The 26,899-nt window shown below is 43.8% G+C and overlaps 1 protein-coding gene across 2 annotated transcripts in view; it reads left to right on the top strand.

Annotated features, from left to right (window-relative positions):
* Positions 1-26,899, top strand: part of SHISA9 (shisa family member 9) — a 274,740-nt gene that overhangs the window by 5,520 nt on the left and 242,321 nt on the right. For both annotated transcript variants that reach the window (XM_045072090.1, XM_004750356.2), the window contains exon 2: positions 8,211-8,338. In XM_045072090.1, the coding sequence (XP_044928025.1) occupies positions 8,211-8,338 (128 nt within the window). The remainder of the gene's footprint in view (positions 1-8,210; positions 8,339-26,899) is intronic.

Below are 26,899 nucleotides of genomic sequence, written 5' to 3'. Positions count from 1 at the left end.
CTTTCAGCTCAGGTCATGATCTCAGGGTCCTGGATCGAGTCCCACAATCAGGCTCTCTGCTCAGCAGGGAGCCTGCTTCCTCCTCTCTCTGCTTGCCTGTCTGCCTACTTGTGATCTCTGTCTGTCAAATAAATAAAATCTTAAAAAAAAAATAAAACTAACTTAAAACCAATTGCCAACCTTTAAAGCTTGGCGTTATCACACCGACATCCAGATTTCTGATTTCTCTGGAGAAACTGGCAGGTCTGACAACACTGGACCTGAATTTTTCTGATGGAAACCATTGGTGGCCGCTGAGTGGGTACTTCCCTCTTTAGGAACCTTGCATGCAGGTTCGCCTGGGTCTCCACCCCCCCCTCCCCGCCCCAGTCCATGGAGAAGCTGTCAGGCCAGCCTTAGCAGCGGGGGCTCAAGTCAGATGGCCTGAGATTCAGTCCAGCTTGGCCACTGAGTAGCTGTGTGACCTTGGGAAAGTGACTTCACCTCTCTGAGTTTTTTTTTTTTTTTTTTAAAAGATTTTATTTATTTATTTATTTGACAGACAGAGATCACAAGTAGGCAGAGAGGCAGGCAGAGAGAGAGAGGGGGACGCAGGCTTCCCTGCTGAGCAGAGAGCCCGATGCTCTCAGCTCGATCCCAGGACCCTGGGACCATGACCCGAGCCGAAAGCAGAGGCTTTAACCCACTGAGCCACCCAGGTGCCCCTTCACCTCTCTGAGTTTTAGATTCTTGTCTGTAAGATGAGATCATGATGATCCCTATGTCATAGGCTTCTGCAAGGTTTTGCTGAGACCAGGCTTAGGAAGCTCTTAGCCCAGTACCTCCTATGGTCACTGCTCAGGGACTCTAACTCCTCCTGCTAGAATTTTCTATCCCATTTCTGCTGAAGAAGTAAATGCTATAGTCTGGAACTCAGCACCTAGCCCTTGCTCTGCTATTTCTTTTTAGCTGTGTGACATGCGTCAGGTGTCCCAAGTCCTCTAGGCTTAGCAGGAGTTCAGAATAAGAGAGAAGACCCATGGATGACCACATTAAATGCCTTGCAAAGTGTTGGCCTAGGTGATGTTGCAGAACCCTCGGTAGTGAGCTTGTGTGTCCCTTCTCATGAAATTTCCTTCCCCAGTTGAGGCACAGATGTCTGCCTTCTAAGAGGCACAGATGGCTTTCCCCGGAGGAGTGGAGGAGTCAGACTTCAAACCCAGATAGCACGAGGCCAGAGCACAGGTCCCTGACCACTAGGCTGCACTGCCTTTGAGCGGACACATGCAGGACGCCTGCCGTCTCAGATCACAAAGAAGTGCTTGAAGCTGTGCAAATAGCAACACATGCAGTGGGGCTTGTTCACGGAGCCACCATAAGATCAAGCCCTGGAATGTTCTCTGCATCTGCCCCTGGCAGGGCCAGCCCTCTTGGAGAACGCATTGATGAGAAATGACCTTGGGGCCAGGACGCATGTTTGAAGCTCTATACCCTTGAAGCTAGTAGGGAACACATGTCATTATTTTGCCCGCCTTCAAACAGAATCAGAAATCCAAGGGGCACATTACGCAGCCCAGTGTCTTGTGTGTGTTTCAAACACGCTTCAGAAGAGCTGGAGTCCCTTGCGAAGAAATGGCATCAAGTGATAAATGTTCTTCCTTCTCTTGCCTTTTCTCTCTCCCTCCAGCTTCCCCCTCTTTGCCCATCTGTGGTTTTCCTATGGCTTCGACTGGCTCCCCAGGTTAGAGAAGCCCTTGCATGGGTAACCTGTTGACCATGGAAAAGTCTCTTTCAACTCTTTTTTTCCTTACAGGGTACATTTGCTTCTCTTTGGGCACTGAGTCCTGCATTTTATTATATTTATTTATTTATTTATTTTAGAGATAGAGAGCATGCAGGGAGAGGGGCAGAGAGAGAGAGAGAGAGAGAGACTTTTAAGCAGACACCATGCCCAGCATGGAGACTGATGTGGGGGGCTCGATCTCATGACCCTGAGATCATAGATCATATAACATCAAGAGTTGGCTACCCAGGTGCCCGAGGCCTTGCATTTTAGAATGATCTTCAGTGGGGTATACCGTAAACTGTAAAATGCACATATTTGGAGCCGAAGTGAAGTCGGAGGAACTTCATCTACACCCGTGCCACCACCCGTCAGAAAGTTACCTCCCACTCATTATCCTTGTATTCTTGATAAATAAAAGTTGCTTCTGATACGAGAGGAAATGCTGCGGAATCCTATTCAAGTGTTTAAATGTCAGAACACGGTTCAGACCTTGGGACTCCTGGAAGCTTTGAAGCAAGATGCTGGGACTCTAGGCTCTGCTTGGAAATGCTGGGGGCTTTTATTTACTCACTGTAATTGGAAAGTAAAGGGACGCAGCCTTCTCTTTTGTTCCTCAAATATACCAAGCTCAAGGCTACCTTGGAGCTGTTGTGTTGGCTTGGCGGAAATTCTCCTCTGTCAGACCTCACATGCTGGCTCTTCTTCTTCAGGTCTTAGCTCAAGTGCCACCTTCTCTGAGAAACCGTCCCTGGCTACTCAGGCTCAGTTTCCACCGCCCCTGCCCCTCCAACCCATCGCTGGGTATTACTGGCTTCATTTCACATTATAGCCTAAAATTAACTTACTCATTTACTGGTTTGCTAGTTTATTATCTGTCTCCTTGCATTACTGTCCACAGGAAGGACTGTGGGGACACCAGAGTCTCTTCTGCTGTTGTATCCTCAGCACCCAGGACGGTAGCTGACACGGACAGAGTTCTGCTTTCTGACCTCCTGGTTTCCATAAGAAAGGATCTCTTTTATTCGTTCACTCTTTCACATATTTATGTAGTAGGTATTTACTGAGTACCTGTGGCATACCCAGCCCTGTTTTGAGAGCTATGGGACAACAGGGAATCGTCTGACTTCAAAAATGGTAATGTTTCGATGTACTTGTTCTGAACTGGGTGAAGAGATATCAAGGAAGAGATACATTATGTGCACTTGGCCTTAGAAATCTGAAATCTGCAGGACTAACATCCCAGTTTGAAGGATCTCCAGCAGGAAAATCTCCTTTTACACAGGGGAGGGTCAGCCTTCTGCCTTATCCAGGCCTTCAACTGATTAGACAAGGCCCACCCACATGCTGGTGGATGATATGCTTTACCCAGTCTCTTGATGTAAATATTCATCTCATCCAAAAGCACATTCTTAGACACACCCAGAATGATTTTCAACCAAATATTTGGGCATCTTTTGGCTCCGTCAAAGTGACACTTAAAGTTGGCCGTCATAGTACTTTTAGGATCTTGCTACTCAGAGTGTGACCTGTGAAACAGCAGCATTTTCATTACCTGGGTGCTTGAGCAGAAAGATCTCAAGCCCTGTCTCAGACTTGCAAGACCGCAGACGCTTAACTGACTGAGCCACCCAGGAGCTCCCCCCAACCCCGCCCACCAGTCTACATTTTAATAAGAGCCCTAGGTAACATGAATGCATTTTGCTTGAGAAACACCCAAACTATTGCCACAAATAGATGACAGATCCTGGGGAATTTGTTTGGCTTACAGCACATAGTTGGTTCTTTCCCTTGTCTTACTTATTAATGTTTTTGGATGTGAGTTTTAACGTGTTTTTTAGTATATCCCCTAATACATGCCCATTTGTTTTACTAGTAAGTTTGTGCTCCTACCTGCCAATAGTTCTTAGGTGCATTATAAAGCATATATGAAAACAGAAATTTCAAATGGAGCTGAAGGTGTAATAAATCTGATCTCAAAATTAGTTGTAAAGTGTGATGATGTCAGGCAATCATCAGTTGGTTTCTCAAAGGTTGACCATTAATAAACAATTCATATTTTGAATCCTTCTCATGAGACTTTGGATTGTTCTGGGCTGTCTTTGCTTTGATCTGAATAGACAGTCATCATGTTTAACCTTGCAACGAGCTAGCTGTACAACTCTGTTGTATTCTTGGGTTTGCTCTGTTAATGTGATCTTCAGGCTGTGGATTTTGGGGGACATTTTTAAGCCACATGCTTGCTTGGTGATGGTTAGCCTACTTGCAAGTAGATAAGTAATTTAGCTGCATAGTCCCTTTCGCGGTGCTCAGAGCTGGATGTAGCAGATGAACCCTAATGATGGTGCCGCTGCCAGTCGCCCTCCTGGGCCTGAGGTTTCCGATTCTCACTGTCTGATGTGGGCAGTTCAAGGGAGGGCTCCAGCATCCTTACACACATTACATTGATTTCTTACTTGAACCCCTAAAGACCACACACAGAAGTTCTTGGATTTCCTTTCCTGATGCTGAATCATTTTATGTGGTCCCTGAAATGAGCGACCCAAACCTTGCAGACTGCTTTTCCAGGATATGGAGGCCTTTTAGGAACCCTCATTTCCATTGCACACTCTGCGAGGGGCTACCTTGGGAGAAAAGCAACCTTGGCTTCTGGGCTGGATTTTTGAGAATTTCCAGACTCAGGAGAAGCCCAAGGGATCTGTAGAAAGCAGTGCCGACCAAGTTTGTGGTCGATTGTCCCAATGACTGACTTTGCTAACTTCTTGAAAGACTGAATATTTTGAAATTCTTGCGTGGGGAAACTCTTTAGAGAATCTGGGAGAAAGCTATGGCTTCCTGTTCAAGAGAAATGCACAAAATTTACATTCAATTCCAGAGGGGCTCCGAGATCCCTTGAAGCTCATGATAAAGAACCTGTTTAGAAGGGAAAAAGGCAAATTAGGTTTAGAGGGTATGTACCCTTTGCCTCAGACATTCCTTTCCTGTAGCCCTGTTGAGGTTTAGATGTTGCTTACAGCACAGAGCAGGGAAGGAGGCTGAACTCCAATGTCAGGGATACTCAGGTTTATATCGTGGTCCCTGCTCTGATGAGCTGGGTTAACTTGAGCAGCTTTTTGCTCCATCGAATGGATAGGAGAAGCCTCACCTTGAATGCGCCTCCTTTTGCCCCTTCTTTATTGGCCATCTTCCAGCTTCATTGGCTTTCTTTCTGGTACCTCAAATATTCGATCTCTTTCCTGCCTCAGGGCCTTTGCACTTGCTGTTCCCGCTGCCAGGAAGGTTCTTTCCATCTTTATGGGACCAATTCCTCACCATTCAAGACTCAACTCAAATGTCTCCTCCTCAGGAAAGCTTTTCCTGACCACCTTATCTCTCCTTCTCTCTCTCTTTTTTTTTTTTTTTAAAGATTTTATTTATTTATTTGTCAGAGAGAGAGTGAGCGAGAGCGAGCATAGGCAGACAGAGTGGAAGGCAGAGTCAGAGGGAGAAGCAGGCTCCCTGCGGAGCAAAGAGCCTGATGTGGGACTCGATCCCAGGATGCTGGGATCATGACCTGAGCCAAAGGCAGCTGCTTAACCAACTGAGCCACTCAGGCGTCCCTCTCCTTCTCTCTTTATTTAGAATTTTAAAAAAGTGTACAGTTCAGTGATTTTTTTTTTTTTTTTTTTTTTGGCATAGTCACAAAGTTGAACAACCAACACCACTCTGGGATCCCAGAACCTATTCATTATCAAAAGTCTGTATACATGAATGCAGCAGCCCTGCTCCTCCCTCTCTCCAGACCCTGCCCCCACCACTCATCTACTTTCTATCTCTATGGATTTGCCTATTCTGAACATTTCATATAATAGAATCATCTGCTCTGTGGCTTTCTGGGTCTGGCTTCTTTGCAGAGGATCAGGTTTCTAGGTTCCATTCACATTGTACCAGGGGTAGTACTTCATTGCTTTTCATGGCTGAATCATGCTCTATCCCATATCTCCTGTTTTGTTTGTCCCTCCATTCATTACTTGGGTTGGTTTCCACTCTTGGCCTGTTGGGAATAATGCTGCTATGTATGGGTGTCTCTTGATCCTGTTACAGTTCTGTTTTTTTTTTTTTTTTTAATTTTCGCAGTTCTCGTTGATTTATTTAACATTCATACTCCTATCCTGTCCCCTAGAATATAAGCTCCAGGCTGGCAGTGGTCTTCTCCACCTTGCATATTGCTGTATGCCCAGAGCCTTGAACAGTGCCTGGCACAGAGTGGGCAGGACATGAAGGAATGAATGAATGCACAGTTGCTCTTCTCTTGTCTCTTGGAGGACTCAATCTTTCCCTCTAATTCATGTGGGAATCTTGCCATCGTCTCGTCACCCTGTGAGCGGGCACTCCGCCATGCTCGGGGCCTCTGCTACCCTAACAGAGTCTCAGACTTGAACGTGCAGCAGAAAACGCAGGTGGCTGGGCCCTGCCTGCCTCTGGAGTTTCCAAGTTAGTGGGTCTGGGTGGATCTGGAAATTTGCATTTTAAAACCTGCCCAGCTAGTATGTGGATCCTGGTTGGTGGACCTATCTGAGAGTCGGGGCTCTAGGGAGGTAAATTTCAGCAGGCAGCCTGGGCCTGTCGCGTTCAGAGGTGGTTATGCGTGGGCCTCACTCAAAGAGCTCACCTTGCTTCTCTGTCTCCCCTGATGTGGACTTGGAGTGTTCTGGTACATGAAGAGCATCGGGATGGGTTGGAAAACATGGCACTGTGGCTTGTGGGGGTGGACCCCCGAGAGGAGGCCTGGATGAGTACTGTGTACGGAGGCAGGGGTGAAGCTGACCATCGAGGTGCCCCTAACCAGGGAAGTGGATAAGCAGGGCTGATTGTCTGCCACCCGACCCTGAAACCACAGCATGAAGGAAGTATACATTTCTCGATATGGCTAGCCCCCATGTTGTGCAAAGAGAAAGCAACATGAGGTTTATGGCAAAAACAATGCTCAAGTCTTTATTCACACCTGTGCAATTTTATACCTGCAACAATCTGTACCCTTCAAGGGTAATCACATCTAAATAAAGACACGATGGAGAGCAGGTGAAGAGAAGTCAGTGTGTTGGTGAGGTCTGACCTTAGGAGAGATGTCCGTTGACAGCTGTCTCTGTTCTGTTCCGTGTGCGAACACTGAGCGGCTTGGCTAAGTTTACATCTAATTGTGAAGGTCACTGTTCTGGCTGAATTGGGTGCCAGCCCCCTCCCTCCCCCACCAGCCCTTGAAAAAAGTCTTTTATAAGGTCCTGATCTTGTGGTCCTGGGAACGAGACATGATTTAGACACAGGATTGTTGCGGATGTCGTGATTTAAGACGAGGGTACCCGGGAGCAGGGTGGGCCGCTAGCCCAGTATGACTGGTGTCCTTGAAAGAGAACATGGGACACACACCAGGGGAAGATGGAGAATTCTGGCAACCGGCAGAAGCCAGGAGGAATCAAAGGGAGGAGTCCCCTACAGGTTTCCCAAGGGGCGTGGCCCTGCCAACATCTTGATTTTGGATTTCTGGCCCCAGAAGCACAAGACCATAATTTCTGTGGTTCGAAGCCACCTAGTGTGTGGTATGTTGTTAGAGTAGCCCTGGGAGCCCCACATGGCCCCTTAACACCTCTCACCTTGTTGTCTTACTTGTTGGGAAGTAGTAAAATATATCAGCCCTTGGATGAGCATCCAGGAGATTAAACAGGATGATAACTGGGAAGGGCCCAAGACACAGCTGGTGACTCAGGTTGTATGCTTTTCCCTCCATCCCAGCTCCTGATAGAGAGGGGCACCAACGCGGTGGGGGGCGGGGGGCTCGGTCACACTGAATCCTCCCCTAGCTGCTGGAAACCCATTGCACGCAGTGTACAGAGCTGTGCCTTGGCTCTGGTTCAGTCCTGGACAACTGGCTCTGTGACCTTTAGCAGGTTAATTCACCTCTCTGAGCCTTTCTTTGCTCATCTGCAGAGAAGGAGTCAAAAACCTCAGAAGGTGTTCATATGATCCTTAGTTGAATTAAGGCACATAACACGATTAGGATGGGGGTCAGCTTATGGTAAGTACTCCAGGAATATTTGTTGCTAATAGTGGGCCATCATTGTACATGATGTGTGGGATCTAGCATGAGCTATGGCGGGGGGGGGACTATGTTTATGGGGCACAGACATATTACATAGATTCTTCATTGGATCTTCTTAACTCTTTGAGGTGGTTGATGCTGCTTTCATAAATGTTGTGAGGAGCGTGTGGACTGTTGGGCACAAAATCCTTATGTAACCTCTAATTGTAGCGATCTTTTTTCCTTCCTCACGTCTTTTCCTCCCTCCTTCCCCTAATTAGAATGGTAGCTCCGTGGAGTCGGGCCTCATCTTCCTAAGTCCAGTGCCCCGAGCACAGCAGGTGCCAATCATTGTGTTTGGAATGAACAGATTTAAATTCTTTCTTCTTTCAGGGCCCTTGCAGATGTCATGAGGCCCCAGGGCCACTGCAACCCTGACCACATGGAGAGGGACCTCAACATTGTGGTTCATGTCCAGCATTATGAAAACATGGATACCAGAACCCCCATAAATAATCTTCGTAAGTACAGTCGTGCGGTCCGTTCCCAGCCCCGCTTGGTGACCCATGCAGGGGTCGTGTGTCTAGATTTCGTGGTCTGTGTTTGGGTTCACGCAGAGCTTTGCTGTTTGCTGACTAGCTAGAAGTTTAATTTCATCTGCCCGGGATGAAGCCCTGTTTGGTATTGTCAGATTTCATTTGGTTTGTTTCTCTGTTAAAGAGCGAACCCCTTGGTTAGTTTCTTACGGTTGGTTCTCCTGTTAACGAATGGCTCTCTTGGTTGGTTCATCATGGTTGGGTACCTTGTTAACCGATGGGTGACTTGGTTGGTTCATCCGAGATAGGTAATCTGTTAGCCATTTTAGTGGTCCCTCTTGATGGGGGATATCGGTGAGAGAGGGCCCATTTGCTTATTTGTCTATTTCTTGAGGTGACCTTCGCGTTTCATACTATTTTCACTGATCTGATAGTAGTTCAGTAGAATTTGATCTCCTTTTCCTCAAAAGAGAGTTTGGCAGAAATACATCACAAACTACCCTGTGTGTGTGTGCACCGTGTTTGTGTGTGGGGCGTTCAGTTGCGGTTAAGTTGTTTGGGATGGGTATGTGTGATTCAACTGTAGCAAATTCCCTTCCATTTTTCTGCTGGGGGAAAAAATGCTACATTTGCTATTATGTTTCAGTAGGAATTCTTGGGAGTCTCTGTATGCTCCCTCAATTTTTCTTTCCTTTCAAAAGTCATCGTTCCAAACGATGTTATGGAACTGATGTACTGACTAATGAGGGGGGGGCAAGATTGTTTAGTTTTTGACAATAGTGTACTCCCGTGTTTATTCCTAGCAATTATGTTTTCAAGTAACTCCCATGTTAAAATAACCTGGAGGGCTTCGTTTAAAGTAACAAAAGCCAGACAATGTAAAACACCCATTGAGTTGTGGCTGGAGATTCTTAAACACATCATGCATGTTAGAGTCTCGGTTGCTTTGGCTGAAACTCCACTACCAGAGTTGCATTGGGGTTTTATTTGCTGAATCATCGTTTTGGACTATTTGGCTACGAATTTTTATGCTCGATGGGTAGAGGAATGAATCTCTGGTATTCGATAAAAGTGATGCGGAGTCTCTGATTCTGCCTGGTGATAATTTTTCAAAGCCTCGGGGAAATGTTGCAGTATATTTGAAAAGTCAATGTTTACACAGTTTGCCAATGGGCCACTGAGTAGAATGTCTGAGGTGTCATTGTATTAAATAATTTGACATTATGTATTTATGAACCGGGTCGTAGAATGGCAGGAGAAATAGCCACATTTTGGAGCAAAATGCATCAGCAGTTGGAAGTTTTATGACCGAATCTCACAGCCCTGAAAGTTACAGTTAATTGCACCAACTGTGACACGGCAGTTGCGGAGCCCAAGTCTGGCTTTGATGGAAATGAGGACATTCTCTAAAAGGTGTCCCTGGGAAATCAGTTGAAGCTAGATGTATGTTGGTTCCAGCCATGGCAGGTGAGCACATTCCGTCATGGAGGAGACAAAGTTGAAATGGTGTTGAGTTCCTGGCTGCTCCCGGTGACTGTGAACACATTTCTCATGTGACGTTTCGATCTTTACGATGATTTTTGAACCAGCACTCAATTGCAATAAAAGACTCATTGAAGTCACCCACGTTTCATCATGGCATCAGGCAAAAGGGCAAGGGACATTAACGAATCTTGTTTCAATAAGGGACCTTTGTCTGAAGTTGTGCTGAAAGCAAATTACTGCTCAGAGATGGGTGTCCCAGTCACTGAGTAACTCACAAGTCTCTTGTGACAGACTAACTGGATTTGTTTACGATTCTTGCTTTTACTCTGTGTCTCTCAGTCATCATTGATATTTACACTCATTAGAAGAAATGTGTCTTGTAATATTCTACTGGGTAGATCTATACCAGAGCATTCGTGGGAGACTACAGGAGAGAGTTCCAGGTGTATGCCAGCATTGCACTCTTGCATTAGCAAGATGTTAATTTCATATATTGCTGCTGGGTTGATCCAGTCCTTATTTCTTAGAATTCTTGGGCACATCTGGAAAATAAGAAGCATATAGCCCTTCCACAGATTTATATCAGTCAGTTCACTTTTTGTGAATAATTCAGTGCTTGGTAGTAATGATAGGCTTCCTTGAAATGATTTTGTCTTTTTATTGATTCACAGGAGCTATTTATATATTATAGACACAGAGAAAATTTACATGTTCAGGAGAAGGAGTGATTTGGGGAGTTCACTGAGAGGATAGGCCTCGATGACTGGTGTTTATCAGTTATCAGGGGTTCAAGAAACCATGCAGCTGCCACTGCCCATTTTGACCCACAGAGAACTAGAAGAGAATTAATTCAGTCCAACTGAGAGTTCTTGGTGCCAGAATTAGAATGCATCTATTGAATATAAAAACCTTTTCTGGACATCGTGGGAACGATGAAGACTTACAATGACAAAAAATTTGTGATATACCCAAAAGGTGCCCATCATGCCATTGTTGGGGCGTGCTTCACTAAACATTCAAGTGACCATATTTGACCGGGAATTCGACAGTCCAAACTTGAATGTCACTTTTGCCTTTATTCAGTGACCCACTTGACGGTTTTTAGAGAATCGTCTTTTCCATCGATTTCTCTTTCTTCATCCTAATGCTAATGCTAGACCCCTTTCTGGTGTTCCCATTGTGCTTTGGTCCAGTGCTAAGAGAAAGAAAAGTCAGTGGATAATTAGAAGGAAGGGAGTAGAGAAGGACTAAGGTAGAGGCACGTGGAAGAGGGCAGAAAGCTTCCATGGGGGGCAATGTTGCCAATTTTCCTTTATCAATTTCCTAGGGTTGATTTTTCCTGTGATAGGCAAGACTTGCCTTTTTATCTGAAGACGGATTTTTCTTCAGCTGATGCCGTTCATGTTCTTTCCAGGCATTCAGTGATATCGCCTAAAAATATTTAGTCTGATAATCAAAAGGGCCTCGACCTCTTTGATGAACAGGATGTAGATTCAGATGAGAGAGTGATTTTTTCGCAAACGCTCTTCAGCTTCTGTATAATTATAGTTTGCTTTTGAAGGCACATTTTGTCCTCAAGAGCTATGAACGTGCTGCTATCTCCCCCACCCCAGCCTCGAAGACTGCCAGTGACATTCCCCATCCTTTCCGGGCGTGTGGGGTAAATATAGGCTCCCTTTCGTCTTAAGAATGGGCGATGGGAGTGAGGGCCGTGGCTACAAGGAGAGAGTCCGGATCAATGTCTCTCAACTCATTTGTGTCAACAGAACACTTTTTTTTTTTTAAAGGCAGTTTCAGTTTTGGAATAATTTCATATTTACAGAGAGGTTGCAAAGATAACACCCAGAGTTCTGTATATTCCTCACCCAATGCGAACATCTTACATTGCTGTGTACACCTGTCAAAACAAAGAAATCAACATTAGTATGTTATCTTTAGCTGTGCTGTGTGGATAATGTTTGAATTTCGCGGTGTTTCTTCACGTATGTCCCTTTTCGGTTCCAGGAGCCACTCCAGGATACTGCACTGTCTTTAGTCCAGCTGACTCGATAGTAGAATTTTGGTTGGCAGTATTGTTTAACGGTGTGGTGAAGACTGAAAACAACCCTAAAAATAAGTCAGCAGCAATTACAAAGCCTTTATTGCCATAGTATAAAAAGTGTCTCCCAGTGTCTATAAAAACAGCCACATAAAACTATTCACCTGGTCACTGTTGGAACTGAACCCGTTTGATGTACTGACTGTGCTCTCACATAGACTTGTGGGACAGAGGACCCTCCCATTCCATGCAAACATGCAGCCCTTCTGTGGAATTGGATGGATGCCCCCTCTCCCTCATTTATTTAACAGCATAACGAGCAGGAGAGCTCTCACCCTGAACTGGGGAGAAATGCTAACTTGATATTTCAGAATATAGAATCCACCAGAAAGACCGGGCTCCCCTTCTGGCCTCACCCCATGCCCTCCTGCCCCAGGACCATTCCCAAGTGGGTTTACAAAGAACTAGGTGCAAAGAACTAGGTGCAAGGCAGATTCGCCGTTTAGTTTCTAAAGATGCCGCACAGCTCCTATCTAGGGCCAAATGAATTTCCATTCATTTGTCTGTATTTACCAAGATACCCGGATGTCACATACTTGACTTTTGGAGGCGCTGGCCCGGATATTCCCAACCATCTTTTCAAAATCAGGGGACTTTCCTATTCAGGGCAGGTGTGTAAGAGTCAAACATATGTAAGATAGCAAAATATTAACAGGAACTTACATAGCATTCTAAACCCCAAATGCATGGAATCTTGAAAACCTTATTAGGTTGGTACTGTTGTTTTGACCTCATAACGGTGAGGAAACTGAGAATCAGAGAGGTTAAATGGCTTATGCATAGTGTGTCCAGCTACTCAGGGATGGAGCTGGAATTTAAACAGGGCCAGGCAGACCCTGAGTGTCCCGGCTCCCAGGGCCTCCACGCTTTTATGTCTTACCCCCTAAGCCTCATTGGAGAGGCCCCCAAGTCACCTACTGTTCCCCATCTCCCCATTATTTTCTTCATAACTTTTGTTCCCTCTGGAATTTTCTTCCTCATTATTTATGCCTATAGCATAAACTCCATGAGAACAAACACTTTGTACTATCATAGCGGCCCCACATGCTGTGGGAACCGGGCTGGCTCACAGCAGCAGCCCCATATGTTTTTGTCCAAAGAATGACAAAGCCCACGGAAGGGGTATTGCAATTCCTGTTTTATGACAGAGAAAACAGGGTTTTATGGAAAGGGAAGAACTCACCTCACATGATAGCTGAGATTTACTTTAAAAATCACCAGGAAAATATAACATTGTGGGGGATGACAGATGAAACAGGAGAGGGAAAATATTATTGTAGTTGGGTGACCTGATACAGAGGGGTTCATTCTGTCCTTGTGTGTATTTGAAAATATCTACAATAAAATTTAAAATGAAAGAACTTGTCCGCAGTGCCCTAGTTAAAAGACGGGGGAAGTAGGATTTATACGCAGGTCCCTCTGACTACATAGCCTGAAATTTGTTGGATATCCATGGGGATATCTTCTGGTGAATATCCAGGCTCAGGAAGGGTAGGAATCAGAGCCACCTTTGGGATTTCAATTGGTGGAATGAGTAATAAAGCATCACGGTCTTTTGTCTTTAATGCACATCATCACTGTGTCTTTAATTCATATTATTTAGAGAGAGAAAATGAATAGTTTCTCACCAGCCAGTGACTTGGCTTCCCCTGGATCAAATGTCTGACTCTGGTTCTGTCACTGGGATGCAATGGAGATTATCTTGGTCCCTGTCGTGACTATGGTGGGGTGGGTTCTCCAAGAAGGCCAGGCCTGAGAAACGGGGTGGAAATTGCTGTTTGAAGCTTTGTTGGGGGGGAGCATGTCTGTTTCATTTACCCCTGTATCTCCAGTGAGATGATACCGGGCTCAGTAGATGTTTGTTAAAAGAACAAATACATGCATGGAAAGATGAACCCCAAGCCTAATCCCCTTAAGAAGCCCAGTGGAATCTGTTAGCAGGACCCTTGGGATTTTGAATTTTGAAGGAACCCAGGGCATTCCAACTCCTGCGAGGCTTTAACGCTTTTCAACCCAGCCTTGGCTACCAACACTCTTGTTTCTGAAACGGGACCCTTCTTTTCCACAGTCAGGCAGGCTCAGAGAGCGCCGTCTGAAGATCTGTGACGATTATGGCTTCAGCACATGGGTCAGAAAATAGAGTTAATAGGAGTTAGGAGTTGGCTCTGTAAGTGGATTAGCTAAACACATTTGTAGCCAAAAACAAGTGTAATGGCTTGAGTCCATTTTGTGTGGCTTTAGACCAAGAGTTCTGGGTTTTTCTTGATATATTCTGTGTCGCACATGAGTCTCTGACATGGGGATGGTGCCTGCTAAGTCCAGTGTGACTTTGTGATAGTGCAATGAGGGAGTGGGGCATATGGGCATGGTCGGTCTCAGGGGTAACTGAACAGGCTATCTGCTCTGTCACCTATTAGCTATGTAATCTTAGAAAAATTAAATTAATTCTTTGAACCTCTGTGTCCCAGACTATAAAAGGAGCAAAATACAAGATCGTTAGGAAGATGAAATGCATTAACACATATAATGAACTTAGCGTAATGGCTGGTAACATGTAAATGTTGGCCGCTACCATTACTATTTGTGGAATGAGTGAACATTAGTGCTAATATGGTCTATGAAGAAGGGACAGCGATACACACCAGCACGAATTCCTTGTGAAGTTGATATTTCAAAGTGAAAATGTTTTCACTCTGTGTGTCAGTTGATAACACAATCTGCATGTGTGTGTGTGTGTGGATGTGTGTGTTTGTTATTACTAATGGTTTTGATGCAAATGAGAACTGAGGAATCTGTCAATTTCTTCCCAAGGAAATGGCTCCGTCGGAGCAGCTGTCCCATTCTTAGACATTTGTTCCTGTCTTATGTTTCTCTGCTATTCCTGTTGAACCACACGAGCTTTTGTTCTGTTGGGAGTATTGATTTTAATATTTTATTTACAGTGGCAGACCGGACCTGTAGGAATTTGTATGGTCTCAAACATGTCTTGTGTTTCCACCCAGAAAATGAGATTGTGTATGCATGAGGGGGTATGTGTGTGTGTGTGAGGGTAAGTGTATGTGTGTGTGCAGGCAACAGAGAAACAGAACTCTTAAAAGAAAAAACAACAACAACAAAAAACCAAACCTACCACTTTCTGTAAGCTGCCTCCTGGACTATTTTCAAAAATTGCTACTAATGCTGACCACAGGGCATTGCCTAATTAGATTCGCATTGTTTTTCTAGAGTGCTTCAAAGCAGCTGTAGGACTATTTGTAAAGAAAGCCTAGGTACCCATCACAGTATCCTGTTTAACTTAAAAGATGCCAAGTTCTCTTCCTTCCATACCAAGGAATAGGCTTCTACTATTCAGTTTCTTTGGGGCAGCATTTCTATTTATACATTAGGATTAAATGATGCAACATGCCTACTATGCTTTTGACACTTAGTGTGGATATAAAAGGAGTAAAAAAATAAAACAGAAACAGGTATTGCACCCACATGTTATAGATGAGAAGATTGTGGCTCAGAGAGTTTAAGAAACCTGCCTAAGGCCACAGACATATTCAGTAAGGAGTTCAGATCCTATACATGGGTGCAAACATGAACCCACCACCTCTCTGTGGCTTTAGGCTTTGTACTGTATTCCTGACCTTTCCTGTGCCCTCCCCAAAGACCTACACGGGTGATGGCTCCAGTTAAATCTCTCTTGTTCTCCTTTATTGATTTCTGCTAAGAATCACTGGATTAGACTATACTAATCTTTGAAAATGGACCAGTTGAGATAAAGTCACTATTTCCGTTTTGGAGGACTCCGATTTTAGCCAATTTGTCTGATTCGTCATCATTAAAATTTCCATCAAGTCCGTCAACATTTAACTGATATTTACTAAAATCCTGCCATGAACCAGGCAGTGTACTAGGAATTGGAGTTACAAGGATGGGAACTATCCTTCTGGGGTTCGTGGTACAGTGGAATAAATAGGTAATTGCAAAGAAGCATGATGGGAGTAAGGTCAGGATGTTATGGGAGCATGCAGGAGACCTCCTCGAAACACCCGGGGCCAAAGGAGAGGGAAGAGATTAGGACATTTCTTTTGAGAAATTGATATTTCATTCTGAACGAGAAATACACCCTAACAGCTTTCCAAGAATCATCGTGAAAGCAGAAAAATTCCATGTGCTGATTTTCCTCACCTTTGGTTGAGGGGAGATCTATCAGGATTAGAATATAGGTCTTTCTGGGTGCCTGCGCAGCTCAGTCAGTTGAATTGCTGACTCTCGCTTTTGGTTGAGGTCGTGATCTCAGGGTCCTGGGATCGAGCCCCAAGACAGGCTCCATGCTCAGTGTGGGGAGTCTGCCTGAAGATTCTCCCTCTCTCCCTCACCGTCTTCCCCTGCTCTTTCTCTCTCTCTCCAACATAAATAAATAAATCTTTTTTAAAAAATAGAATATAGGTCTTTCTTGCAGGTCTGGTTAGTTTTATACAAACTATATAAAGGAAGGAAGGGATTTTGTTCGGCTAGGGTCACACTGCTTTTCGCAGGAAAATAAAAAAATGTCCTATCTGACATGGGAAGACCAAAACTTCAGGATTACCTGGAAGTAGTTGAGTCTAGATTCTTTTCAGGGTCTTCTTTTCAGTTCAGTCAGCTTGCTGTTCTTCAGGATTAGTGCTAAATTTTTCTCTTCTTTAAAAAAAAAATAAAAATAACAGGGGCGCCTGGGTGGCTCAGTGGGTTAAGCCTCTGCCAAAGGCTTGGGTCATGATCTCAGGGTCTTGGGATTGAGTCCTGCATCAGGCTCTCTTCTTGTCAGGGAGCCTGCTTTCCCCTCTCTCTCTCTGCCTGCCTCTCTGCCTACTTGTGATCTCTCTGTCAAATAGATAAATAAAATCTTAAAAAAAAAAAAAACAACAACAGCAGCTGATATGAAATGAAGCAAAATAGTTTAATACCATAATACATATATTAAAGTAATTTATAATAGGGTTTTAGGAAGCTGCTTGAAAAACCCCAATAAGAATTCTCAATAAAGTTAATTACAAGTTGAAAAGGAAACCCCATCACATTATTCTGAGAATGCAGTTAATGAAACTAAGTGTAATCATAATCTGAATATTTCATTAAATGGAGACTTAAACTCATTAATTTAGGTATTAGACTTGGAGTTGTGTGCTCACAAGAAGACTGCCTGCATTGCATTCTACTCATTTAAATCCAGCCTTTTGTTCCCCAAGAGGGGCTCCCCTTTGGAGATCTGTCCATGGTGCTGAATGACTCCCCGTTTGAGCTTATGTGGTTCAAACCACATGGCAAGAAAAGTTTATCTCCTACAATTTTGGAGCTTGAGGACACTTCAGGAATTATCTTGCCTTTGGTTCACCCCACTTTTGGTTTCAAAGATGATTAAAAATTGTAAAGAAATTGAAGAATGGGGGGATCAACATAGGGTACTAACTTCCAATTTTGCCAAGGAAGGAAATTATGGTGAAAATAACTACAAAATACTATCACCATCATTTCATAAGTGGTATGGGCATTTTAACACCAGACATGTAGGGAAGAAATACTCAAAATACAGTTCCTAAATCAAATGAAGTGTTAGTTTTATGAAAAACTCATCTCCCCGTCCTTAATTTTCTCTCTTTTTCCCTCCAATCAGATGAAAGTGCAAACAAGGGTTTACAGTTTGGGGAATCATTGATAATTCCTTAAATGGTTCGCTCATTGACTGAGTATTTATTGAATAAATGTGGGGATTGGTGCTAGGGACATGGAGATTGGTTTTGTGTGTGTGTTTATGTGTTTGTGTGTTTGTGTGTGTGTGTGTAGGTATGTAGGTTTAAACATATGTGACTTCACAGAGATTATACGAGTGACTTCACCGAGATTCTACAAGGTCCAATCTTTGGATTTTACAAGTAATAAGACTGAGAACCAGGAAAATGTGTGAGCTTTTTTTTCTAAGTTATACAACAGTGAAACTTACCAGATAAACATTGTTTTAAAAATTTTATTGAATATTTAGGATACAACAACTGATCACAAATACATGTTTACCTGGTAGGTCTCTGAAATGGACTTAAAGTTATGAAGGGAAGAAATAGACCTTTTAGCTATTGGTACAGCACTTGGCTAATTTGATGCCTTAGCTGTAATCCAAATGAAACCTTTTAAAATATTCAGATACTCTTGACATTAAAAAAAAAAAAAGAGATTTTATTTATTTATTTAGCACAAGTGGATGTGGGGAGGGACAGAGGGAGAGAGAGTAGCCCAAGAAGGCTCCATGCTGAGTACAGAACCTGACATGGGGCTTGATTGCATGACCTTGAGATCCTGACTTTTGAGACAAAATCAAGAGTTGGATGCCCAACTGACTGAGCCACACAGGCACCCTAGATTTTAAAGAAAATACTGATTTGCTTAGAGCCCATGAATTGGAACTTGTGCAAGGGCAGCATGTGGTATCTGAGTAGTGATAAGGAATGGGGAAGTGCCTCATTCTTCAGAAGTATTACTTGAGGGCGCCTGGGTGGCTCAGTGGGTTAAGCCGCTGCCTTCGGCTCAGGTCATGATCTCAGGGTCCTGGGATCGAGGCCCGCATCAGGCTCTCTGCTCAGTAGGGAGCCTGCTTCCTCCTCTCTCTCTGCCTGACTCTCTGCCTGCTTGTGATCTCTCTCTGTCAAATAAATAAATAAAATCTTTAAAAAAAAAAAAGAAGCATTACTTGAAAATGTTAGTGCATATATTAAAAGTCAAAGGTCATCAATGAAACAATTCCTTGATGACACCCAACAAAAACATTGCATAAACTTGCTTTTGAAAACTATTCCTTGTGAACATTTTTGTTCCCTAATTAGCCTAGAGGTTCTGACTCTGGCATGTTTCTTAAAACATGTATTTATTGTTATTTTACATACAGGAACATGACATACATATAGTCATAAAAATGTTCATATAATACAGTACTGAGAATCTTGTTTCTACCTTTAATAACTCCTTTATAGATTCAAACATGATCTTAAGTCATATAATATTTGTTCTATGTAAACTAGAATATTTCATTTTAGTTCAACATGTATGTACCATGTATGATTTACATACTTAAATTTCAGCTACCTTGTTCATTGTTCTATCTTCAGTGCCTGTGGTAGTATCTACTGTATATATACTATGCACTCAGTGTGCTAAATGAGTGAATGAGTTTATAGAATTTTGGCACTAGAAAGAAATTCAGAGATTAGTTAGCTGGTCACCTCAATTTAACTGCAGAACTGAAACATCATCTACAAATTTTACTTGGCTAAAATTGCCTCAATTTTGGGCAACGACACCTTGATATTTCTTTTGGGGAACCGTTTCTCATCTAGGTGTTGGTGCAGCCAACTCCTCTTCCAAGTGTGAGTTTTTGACTCAGTCATAAGCCAACAAATGTGTTCTATTTCCACAGTGTAGTCTAAATTTTGGAATAATATATAGTGTTTAATCCAATTTTGTTTTTTTTCTTCACAATTGTTTTGACCACAGTGATGGGTTCGAGACCAGGCAGTTGACCCAGTAAAAACTAGGTCCACAATTTTGTTGCTATGCTTGGGGGAAAATAACTTACTGATAGGGTTGCAAGGAACAGAGGATGTACTCCTGGAGTTTCTGGAAGCCATCTTGTCACCACATGGTGGAAAACTTCCCATTCAATAAAGCTATTATGCAGAAAGAGTGGAGAGAGTGAGTTTAGTTCTGATGGTACTGGTTGAGTTCCTGGATCTAGCCATATTTGACGTGAGATTTTTAGTGACATAAGAGAATCCATTTCTTTCAAACTTAATCAGCTGGAGTTGGATTTCTGTCACTTGTAATGGAAAGAGCGCTGATTTCTGTAAGCAAAAGCTGCCTTTCCTAAATTAGTTTTCTTTTCTTTTCTTTCTTTTTTTTTTTAAGATTTTATTTATTTATTTGACAGAGAGAGAGATCACAAGTAGGCAGAGAGGCAGGCAGAGAGCGAGGGGGGAAGCAGGCTCCCTGCTGGGCAGAGAGCCGGATGTGGGGCTTGATCCCAGGACTCTGAGATCTATGACCTGAGCTGAAGGCAGAAGCTTAACCCACTGAGCCACCCAGGCGCCCCTCCTAAATTAGCTTTCAATGCATATATCTCATTTAGATCTTAAAAAAATCATCCTGGGGTGGGGCACCTGGGTGGCTCATTAGGTTAAAGCTTCTGCCTTTGGCTCAGTTCATGATTTCAGGGTCCTGGGATTAAGCCCCGCCTCTGGCTCTCTGCTCAGCAGGGAGCCTGCTTTCCCCTCCTCTCTTTGTCTGTCTACTTGTGATAGCTCTCTGTCTGTCAAATAAATAAATAAGTAAGCAAATAAATAAATAAATAAAATCTTAAAAAAAATCACCTGGGACTATAGCCAATTAGCCAAGAGTACCCAAATATATGCATAAATGAGCTAATTCTGTCTTGATTTCATCTTACTAGACTGTGAACTCTTTGAGGTCTGGGATTAAGTCCCAGCATTGATACCTAAACATACAGTGGGCAATTGGTAAATGTTTGGCAGGTAAACTAATGAAGCCCTGCCACTTAACTAGTTATGACTGATCTAAGCTAAGTGACTAGAACCCCAATCTCCAAACTCCCAAGTCTAGTACTTTTGCTTCCCCACCTTGCATTTGAGCATTGGGCAGTTTGGGGGTAGAGTGAAAACCAGGTCTTCACCTTAACTTCTTTACATCATGAATCCCATTACCTGCTTGCTGCTACCCGATTGGGCTTTCCGTTGCTCATTTCCACCTCAATTAAAAAAAAACAATCAAGCTCCTCAAAGGCCTACAAGAGCCTATATAACCTGCCTTAGCTCTTGTCCTTCTACTCTTTATCTCCCTTGACCTTGACCACAGCAAGTTCTTTTCTCTTCTTTGAACATGCCAGGATCGATGCCACCTTAGGAGCTTGGCTTTTGCTCTTCCATATGCTGGTGACACTTATCCCCAGACCTTTGCAAGTGCAGGCTCCTTCCTACCATTCGGGTCTTGGCTAAACTGTTATCTTTTGGGGGAAACCGTCCCTATAGAAAGCAGCCTACCCTATATAAAGAGTCCTATCACCATTTCTCTCTATTAGGTCCCCGTTTTATTTTAATCATAGCTTACTCCCTAAAGTCATCTCGTTCATATGTTTTCTTTGTGTCTTCTCCACCAACATGTCAGCTTTGTGATCCTGGGGACCTTGTCTGTCTTGCCCCTAACTTGTATCCCCACTGCCTAGCACAGTGCCTGGCACACGGTAAGTGCTCTATAAAAATTAGTCAAGTGAATGCTGTAATACTACAATCCTGGGCATATTTTCAAGTAATTGCCACTGCTCCTTTTTCTTTGTCGATTCATTGAGGTTTGATTTCTTGTGGACTCAAACTTCAGTGCTGTTTTCAGAGTTGAGCAATTGCCAAATTATGTGCTAGAGAAGTTGCATACATTTAAAAGATCATGAACAGATATTCCGGCATTACCTGGAAATTATGAAATGTCACACAAAGACAATGCTTTCAGAAACCAGTCCACCAATTTAATCACAATTGATTTTTTCAATAGCGTTTCCCTCCATTTCTTTCAGCTTCTTTGGCTCTTAGATTGCTTCATTAATGTCCTATCCATGCTGACTCTCAATTTCATCAGCATGAAAGCAAATTAAGGAAGGAATTGGGTATGTTTAATATTTATGCAATGACTATGGTGTGTTGATATGGAAAATAATAAAAAAAAATACCCCCTTAACTCTGGTGGGGGGAAGTCACCTTAATAATCTCCTGCTTTGGATCACAATATTGATTTAAATATATTGCCGAGCACAGCATTCTATCTCTAGAAGCTATGTTCCACATTGAATTATTATATTTGAAGGGAAGCCTTAACAATCCAGAGGGAGGAGGTGATGGGTACAAGGGAAAAAAAAATCACAACAGACACACAGATTAATTTCATATCCTGTAATTGGGCAATCATCCAATGGCAAGCTCTAAGCCCTGGCTTATCCGTGGTTAAGATCAAGTATTTACCGACCCTTTGACTCTGAGTCCCCAAATGCCCCAAATATGCCACCAGATCTTATAATCCTCACCTCTTGGAGCAAAATCAGGTCAAGCTAAGAAAAGCACTTAAGAACAAAAGATTCAGTCTTAGGATTTTCAATCACTAACTCTCTGAGCATCCCCTGCTTCCCAGGATGCTTTTTAGTAAAAGTATGGGGGGAAAATGGGATGGATTGTGTCGTGGATAGAGGGGAGAGAGGGGAGAAGTTGTTCTTTGTTACATTTTCTTGGTGTTTCTTCTTTGTGTCCCACTTTGCTTACTTCAGTGCGGTTTCTGATCATGCCAGTCCATTTTGTTAGGCAATGACTATATATGAAACCCTCTAGGAGGCTTCCTTGGTGGTAAAAAGAAGAGCACAGAGAGCATTTGTTGGATACCCACTGTGAGGCAGGTTGTTTCCAATGTATTATCTCATTTAATTCTCTTAACGATGAGAAGGTGGGTAGGATTATCCATATCTGACAGAGTAAACTGGTCCAGACTAATCTTCTGCTACATGGATTCAAACACATGGGGGGTCTGACTGCAAAGCTTGGGCTCTTTCTTCCACCCAGAGTGGAAGGGCTCCTCCTGGGTGCCATCCCTCATGACCACTAGCGGCTGCCTGCAGTGAAGTGCTGGCAGGGATATTGCAGCTGTATTCCAGCTCAGTGGGTCTGAGTGATGAGACTGATCTGTTCTGCCTGCTGCTTGTGTGCTCCCTATTCCTATTTCTGCCACACATAGGATACAAGCCCCACCAAGGACTTAGGGGGCTTCTGGGTGACTCGGTTGGTTAAGCATCCAACTCTTGATTTCAGCTCAGGTCATGATCTCAGGGTTGTGGGATTGAGCCCCATGTTCGGCCCCATGTCAGGCTCTGTGCTAGGCATGGAACCTGCTTAAGATTCTCTCTCTCCCGGGGCGCCTGGGTGGCTCAGTGGGTTAAGCCTCTGCCTTCGGCTCGGGTCATGATCTCAGGGTCCTGGGATTGAGCCCCGCATTGGGCTCTCTGCTCAGCAGGGAGCCTGCTTCCCCCTCTCTCTGCCTGCCTTTCTGCCTACTTATGATCTCTCTCTGTCAAATAAATAAATAAAATCTTTAAAAAAAAAAAAAAAGATTGTCTCTCTCCCTTCTCCCCCTCCCCCGACTGTTTACATATACATGCTTTCTCTCTCTCTCTCTCTCTAAAAAAAAAAAACTTATGATTTTGTAAATGAAGGAAGATAAATGCAATATAAAATGAGGGAATATAAGCCAGATTGATGGATTGGGAGGGCCTTAAGTGTATAGTGTTTAACCGATAGTGTTTGAATGTATAGTAGGTGATTAGCATACTTTTGTTGGATGAATGAATGAATGAATGAATACGTGAATGGGCAGTTTGAGGCATATGATAACCTTTCGGGGTTCTTTTAGGTTCCCTAAGCTATTTACATGTATTAAGTCATACTCCCACAAAACTACATAATGGAATTACATTCCTTTTAGTGTCCTATAGATATGCCTGTCCAGGACTGAATCTCAATAGTATATCCTGTGTTTGTTTTTGTTTTTTAAACGTGGGTGATGCAACAAAGGCCAACGAGAAGAACGCATATGCATTCTCGTAAATCTGCCATTGAAAATGGGACATAGTCTCTTGTTTAATATCCTTTATATAGACGATGTCTTTTGGATTACACATTCATTCCATAGACCTTTGTCTTGCATTATCTAGTTAAACACTTTGTTAATGGAGAAAAAAAAAAAAAGCAAGCAAGCAAGCAAGCCAGCCAGCCACATCTCTGACTTCTAGAGTCTATACATGAGTGGTGGAAAACTGTTCTTATGTTCAATAGATTAAAAAAGTAAGAATTATTGTTTGTGGTATGCATAATATGAAACAAGGAAGGTGACAGGATCAAGACTAACAAGGCTACCAACTCCGAGGAGTTGACAATTAAAATGAAGCCTAAGAATGAATGAGAAGGAACCATCCAAGGGAAACATGGGGGAAAGTGGTTCTAGGCAGAAAAACCTGAACGTGCAAAGGCCCTGAGACAGGAAGATAGTTTATCATGCCCATGGAAATAAAGGAAGCCCAATAGGGCTAGAGTCTGGTGAAGGAACAGAACGGATTATATAAGTCAATGTAGGGAAGTGCTATTCAGAAATGAGAGGGAGCAAAGTGAGATACTAAGTATAGCCTATTGCTACAATTCTTGAGAACCTACTGTGACTAGGCACTGTGTTTCATGCTTTACATCTATTATATTGTGTCTCGGTGGTTGATCTGTCCTTGTAATAGTGCTTCCCAGTGGGTGTTCCACGGAACACTAGCCCTTTGAGATGTTCTGCAAAATGAGAGTTTCTTGGCCAAATAAATTTGGGAATACCTACATGTTCTCTTGCCTCTTGGAGATTTTCAGTAACATATTAACCCATTAGAGACTCAGAATAAATACTATGAAGCCATTCACAATTCTGTTCATTTCCGTGTTTTTCACTAAAACATCTACTATATATCTACTAAATATATCTACTAAACATCTTTTTGTATAATAATCATGGACCTAGAGAGGAAATAATATCTGGAGAGCTAACACTGAAGAACGCTGCCGGGTCAATGTGAACCTGGCCTTCCTTCATCACTGTCTCCGGTGGTCAATTCGTTCTGTCCCAAGGCCATCCATTCTGCTCTCAGGCAGTCCTTGTTCATAGCTGATTCGGTCTTAGGCCCATTCTGAAGTCATCGGCCACGCCCCTAAAAAAAGAAGTGGAGGCCAAAGCTATTAATTTTCTTTCCTCCTTTCTTTTTTTTTTTTTTTTTTTATTTTATTTATTTATCAGAGAGAGAAAGGGACAGAGCGAGCACAGGCATGGAGAGAGGCAGCAGAGGCAGAGGGAGAAGCAGGCTCCCTGCTGAGCAAGGAGCCTGATGTGGGACTCGATCCCAGGACGCTGGGACCATGACCCAAGCCAGAGGCAGCTGCTTAACCAACTGAGCCACCCAGGCGTCCCTCTTTCTTCCTTTCTGTGCATGCTAATCTCTGTCCTCCTTCAAGGTTTGGGGTTAGTTGTTTGTATCTGGGCGTTTTGGTTACAAGCAACAGAAATCAGTGCTGTGTGACTCATGCAACAAGGGAGCTCTTCCGAAGAAAATGGAATGGTTCATAAAACTGAGGGAACATCTGGGGCGCCTGGGTGGCTCAGTGGGTTAAGCCTCTGCCTTCGGCTCAGGTCATGATCCCAGGGTCCTGGGATCGAGCCCCACATCAGGCTCTCTGCTCTGCGGGGAGCCTGCTTCCTCCTTTCTCTCTGCCTCTCTGGCCACTTGTGATCTCTGTCAAATAAATAAATAAAATACTATAAAAGAAAAAAAAAAAACTGAGGGAACATCTGAAGAGCAGAGTTTGGGATGGTGGGAACCTGGGCAGCTCAAACCAGGGCTGGGGCCATGAGCTACCGGCATGGTCTTTTTTTTTTTTTAAAGATTTTATTTATTTATTTGACAGAGAGAGAGATCACAAGCAGGCAGAGAGGCAGGCCGAGAGAGAGGAAGGGAAGCAGGCCCCCCCCGCTGAGCAGAGAGCCCCATGCGGAACTTGATCCCAGGACTCTGCTGAGATCATGACCTGAGCCGAAGGCAGTGGCCTAACCCACTGAGCCACCCAGGCGCCCCCGGCATGGTCTTAGCAGAGCTCCCCTGCAGACGTCAATCACTGCAACCTTTTTTTTTTTTTTCTCTCTTTGTGCTCACTCCATTGAAATTTAAAGTCCGATGGGGCAGTATGGTTGGCTCACGTTGAGTTATGTGCTTGACACTCGACAAGGGAGAACAGGTACCTTGAATGACGGTCTCACCAAGACCCCCCATAGTGCGGGAGTGAGGAAGCCATGCTGGGCAGAGTAAGTGGCGGATGGGTGCTGAATATTCCAAAAGCGAAACAATCAAATCTCCAAAGGTTGAGATAAATCTAGTGTTCTGCTTGATCTCGCCTCCGGATATTTATTTGCCCAGCTATCTCTGCTGACGTCTTCCATCCCACTCACTTTTCCTAACTTCTGGAAGCTGCCTGACCAGCTTTTTCTTGCATTGTTTTCTCTGCCTCTGGCTTAGCCCTTCTGGGATGTGTTTGCCTTGCGTTCTCTGATTAGGCATAGTGATGAAACTTACTGAGGGTCTCCAGCAGAAGTTGGTGTCAGTGAGCACCGAGAGATCATTCATGGGCAAGGGAGATCAAGGTAGAAAATGTGGGATGTATTGAGGGAGGAAGACGTGGTTGGTGAGGAAGGAGATGTGTGGAAACACAGGTGCGTTCAGGGGTCCGCTGCTGGGGCAGGTGCTGAGGACGGAGCTTGTGGGCATTGGGAGTGAGGCGGGGTGAAGCCCACCGATGAACAGAAGACCCTGAGGTCCAGGTTAAGGAATTTCGAACTCAGCCTCTTGGAGTTCTTGAGCAGAAGCCTGCTGCCTGACATCACTTGTCTAACAGGCGTCTTGTTGGGCTGCTGGGCTGGTGGATGAAAAGAGTTTGGGGAAGCGCTCCAGCAATCTTGAACGCACCAGCCACCACCTCAGCCCTGGAATCCTCCTTCCAACCCTGCACCAAAGCGTTTGGAGGGTTGCTAGGAGACTGGGGATGCTTGAGCAGTTGGGATCTGATTATAACAATTCTCTAAGTTTCCATGGTTGGAGGAGGAGCTGGCCAGTTCAATGCCACGCTTTCTTACCACGGAGCAGAGTCAGGCATAAGAGCTTCTAAGCTATGTGGACTCAATTTTGTGATCTCAGGTCAGGGATGGGGAGAAGTGAATGGGACAGGGGGAGCCAGGGAGAGAGAGAGAGAACATGAATAATGCTGGTATTTCTGGTCACCATGCCACACAAGGAGCATATGCTGAAGGAAGATGGGAGACAGGAGTCT

This window comes from Mustela putorius, unplaced genomic scaffold, assembly GCF_011764305.1.
Source record: "Mustela putorius furo isolate JIRA1106 unplaced genomic scaffold, ASM1176430v1.1 tig00004007_pilon_pilon_pilon, whole genome shotgun sequence".
In the NCBI taxonomy this organism is placed as follows: domain Eukaryota; kingdom Metazoa; phylum Chordata; class Mammalia; order Carnivora; family Mustelidae; genus Mustela; species Mustela putorius.
This window is presented reverse-complemented; position numbering and strand designations above follow the sequence as displayed.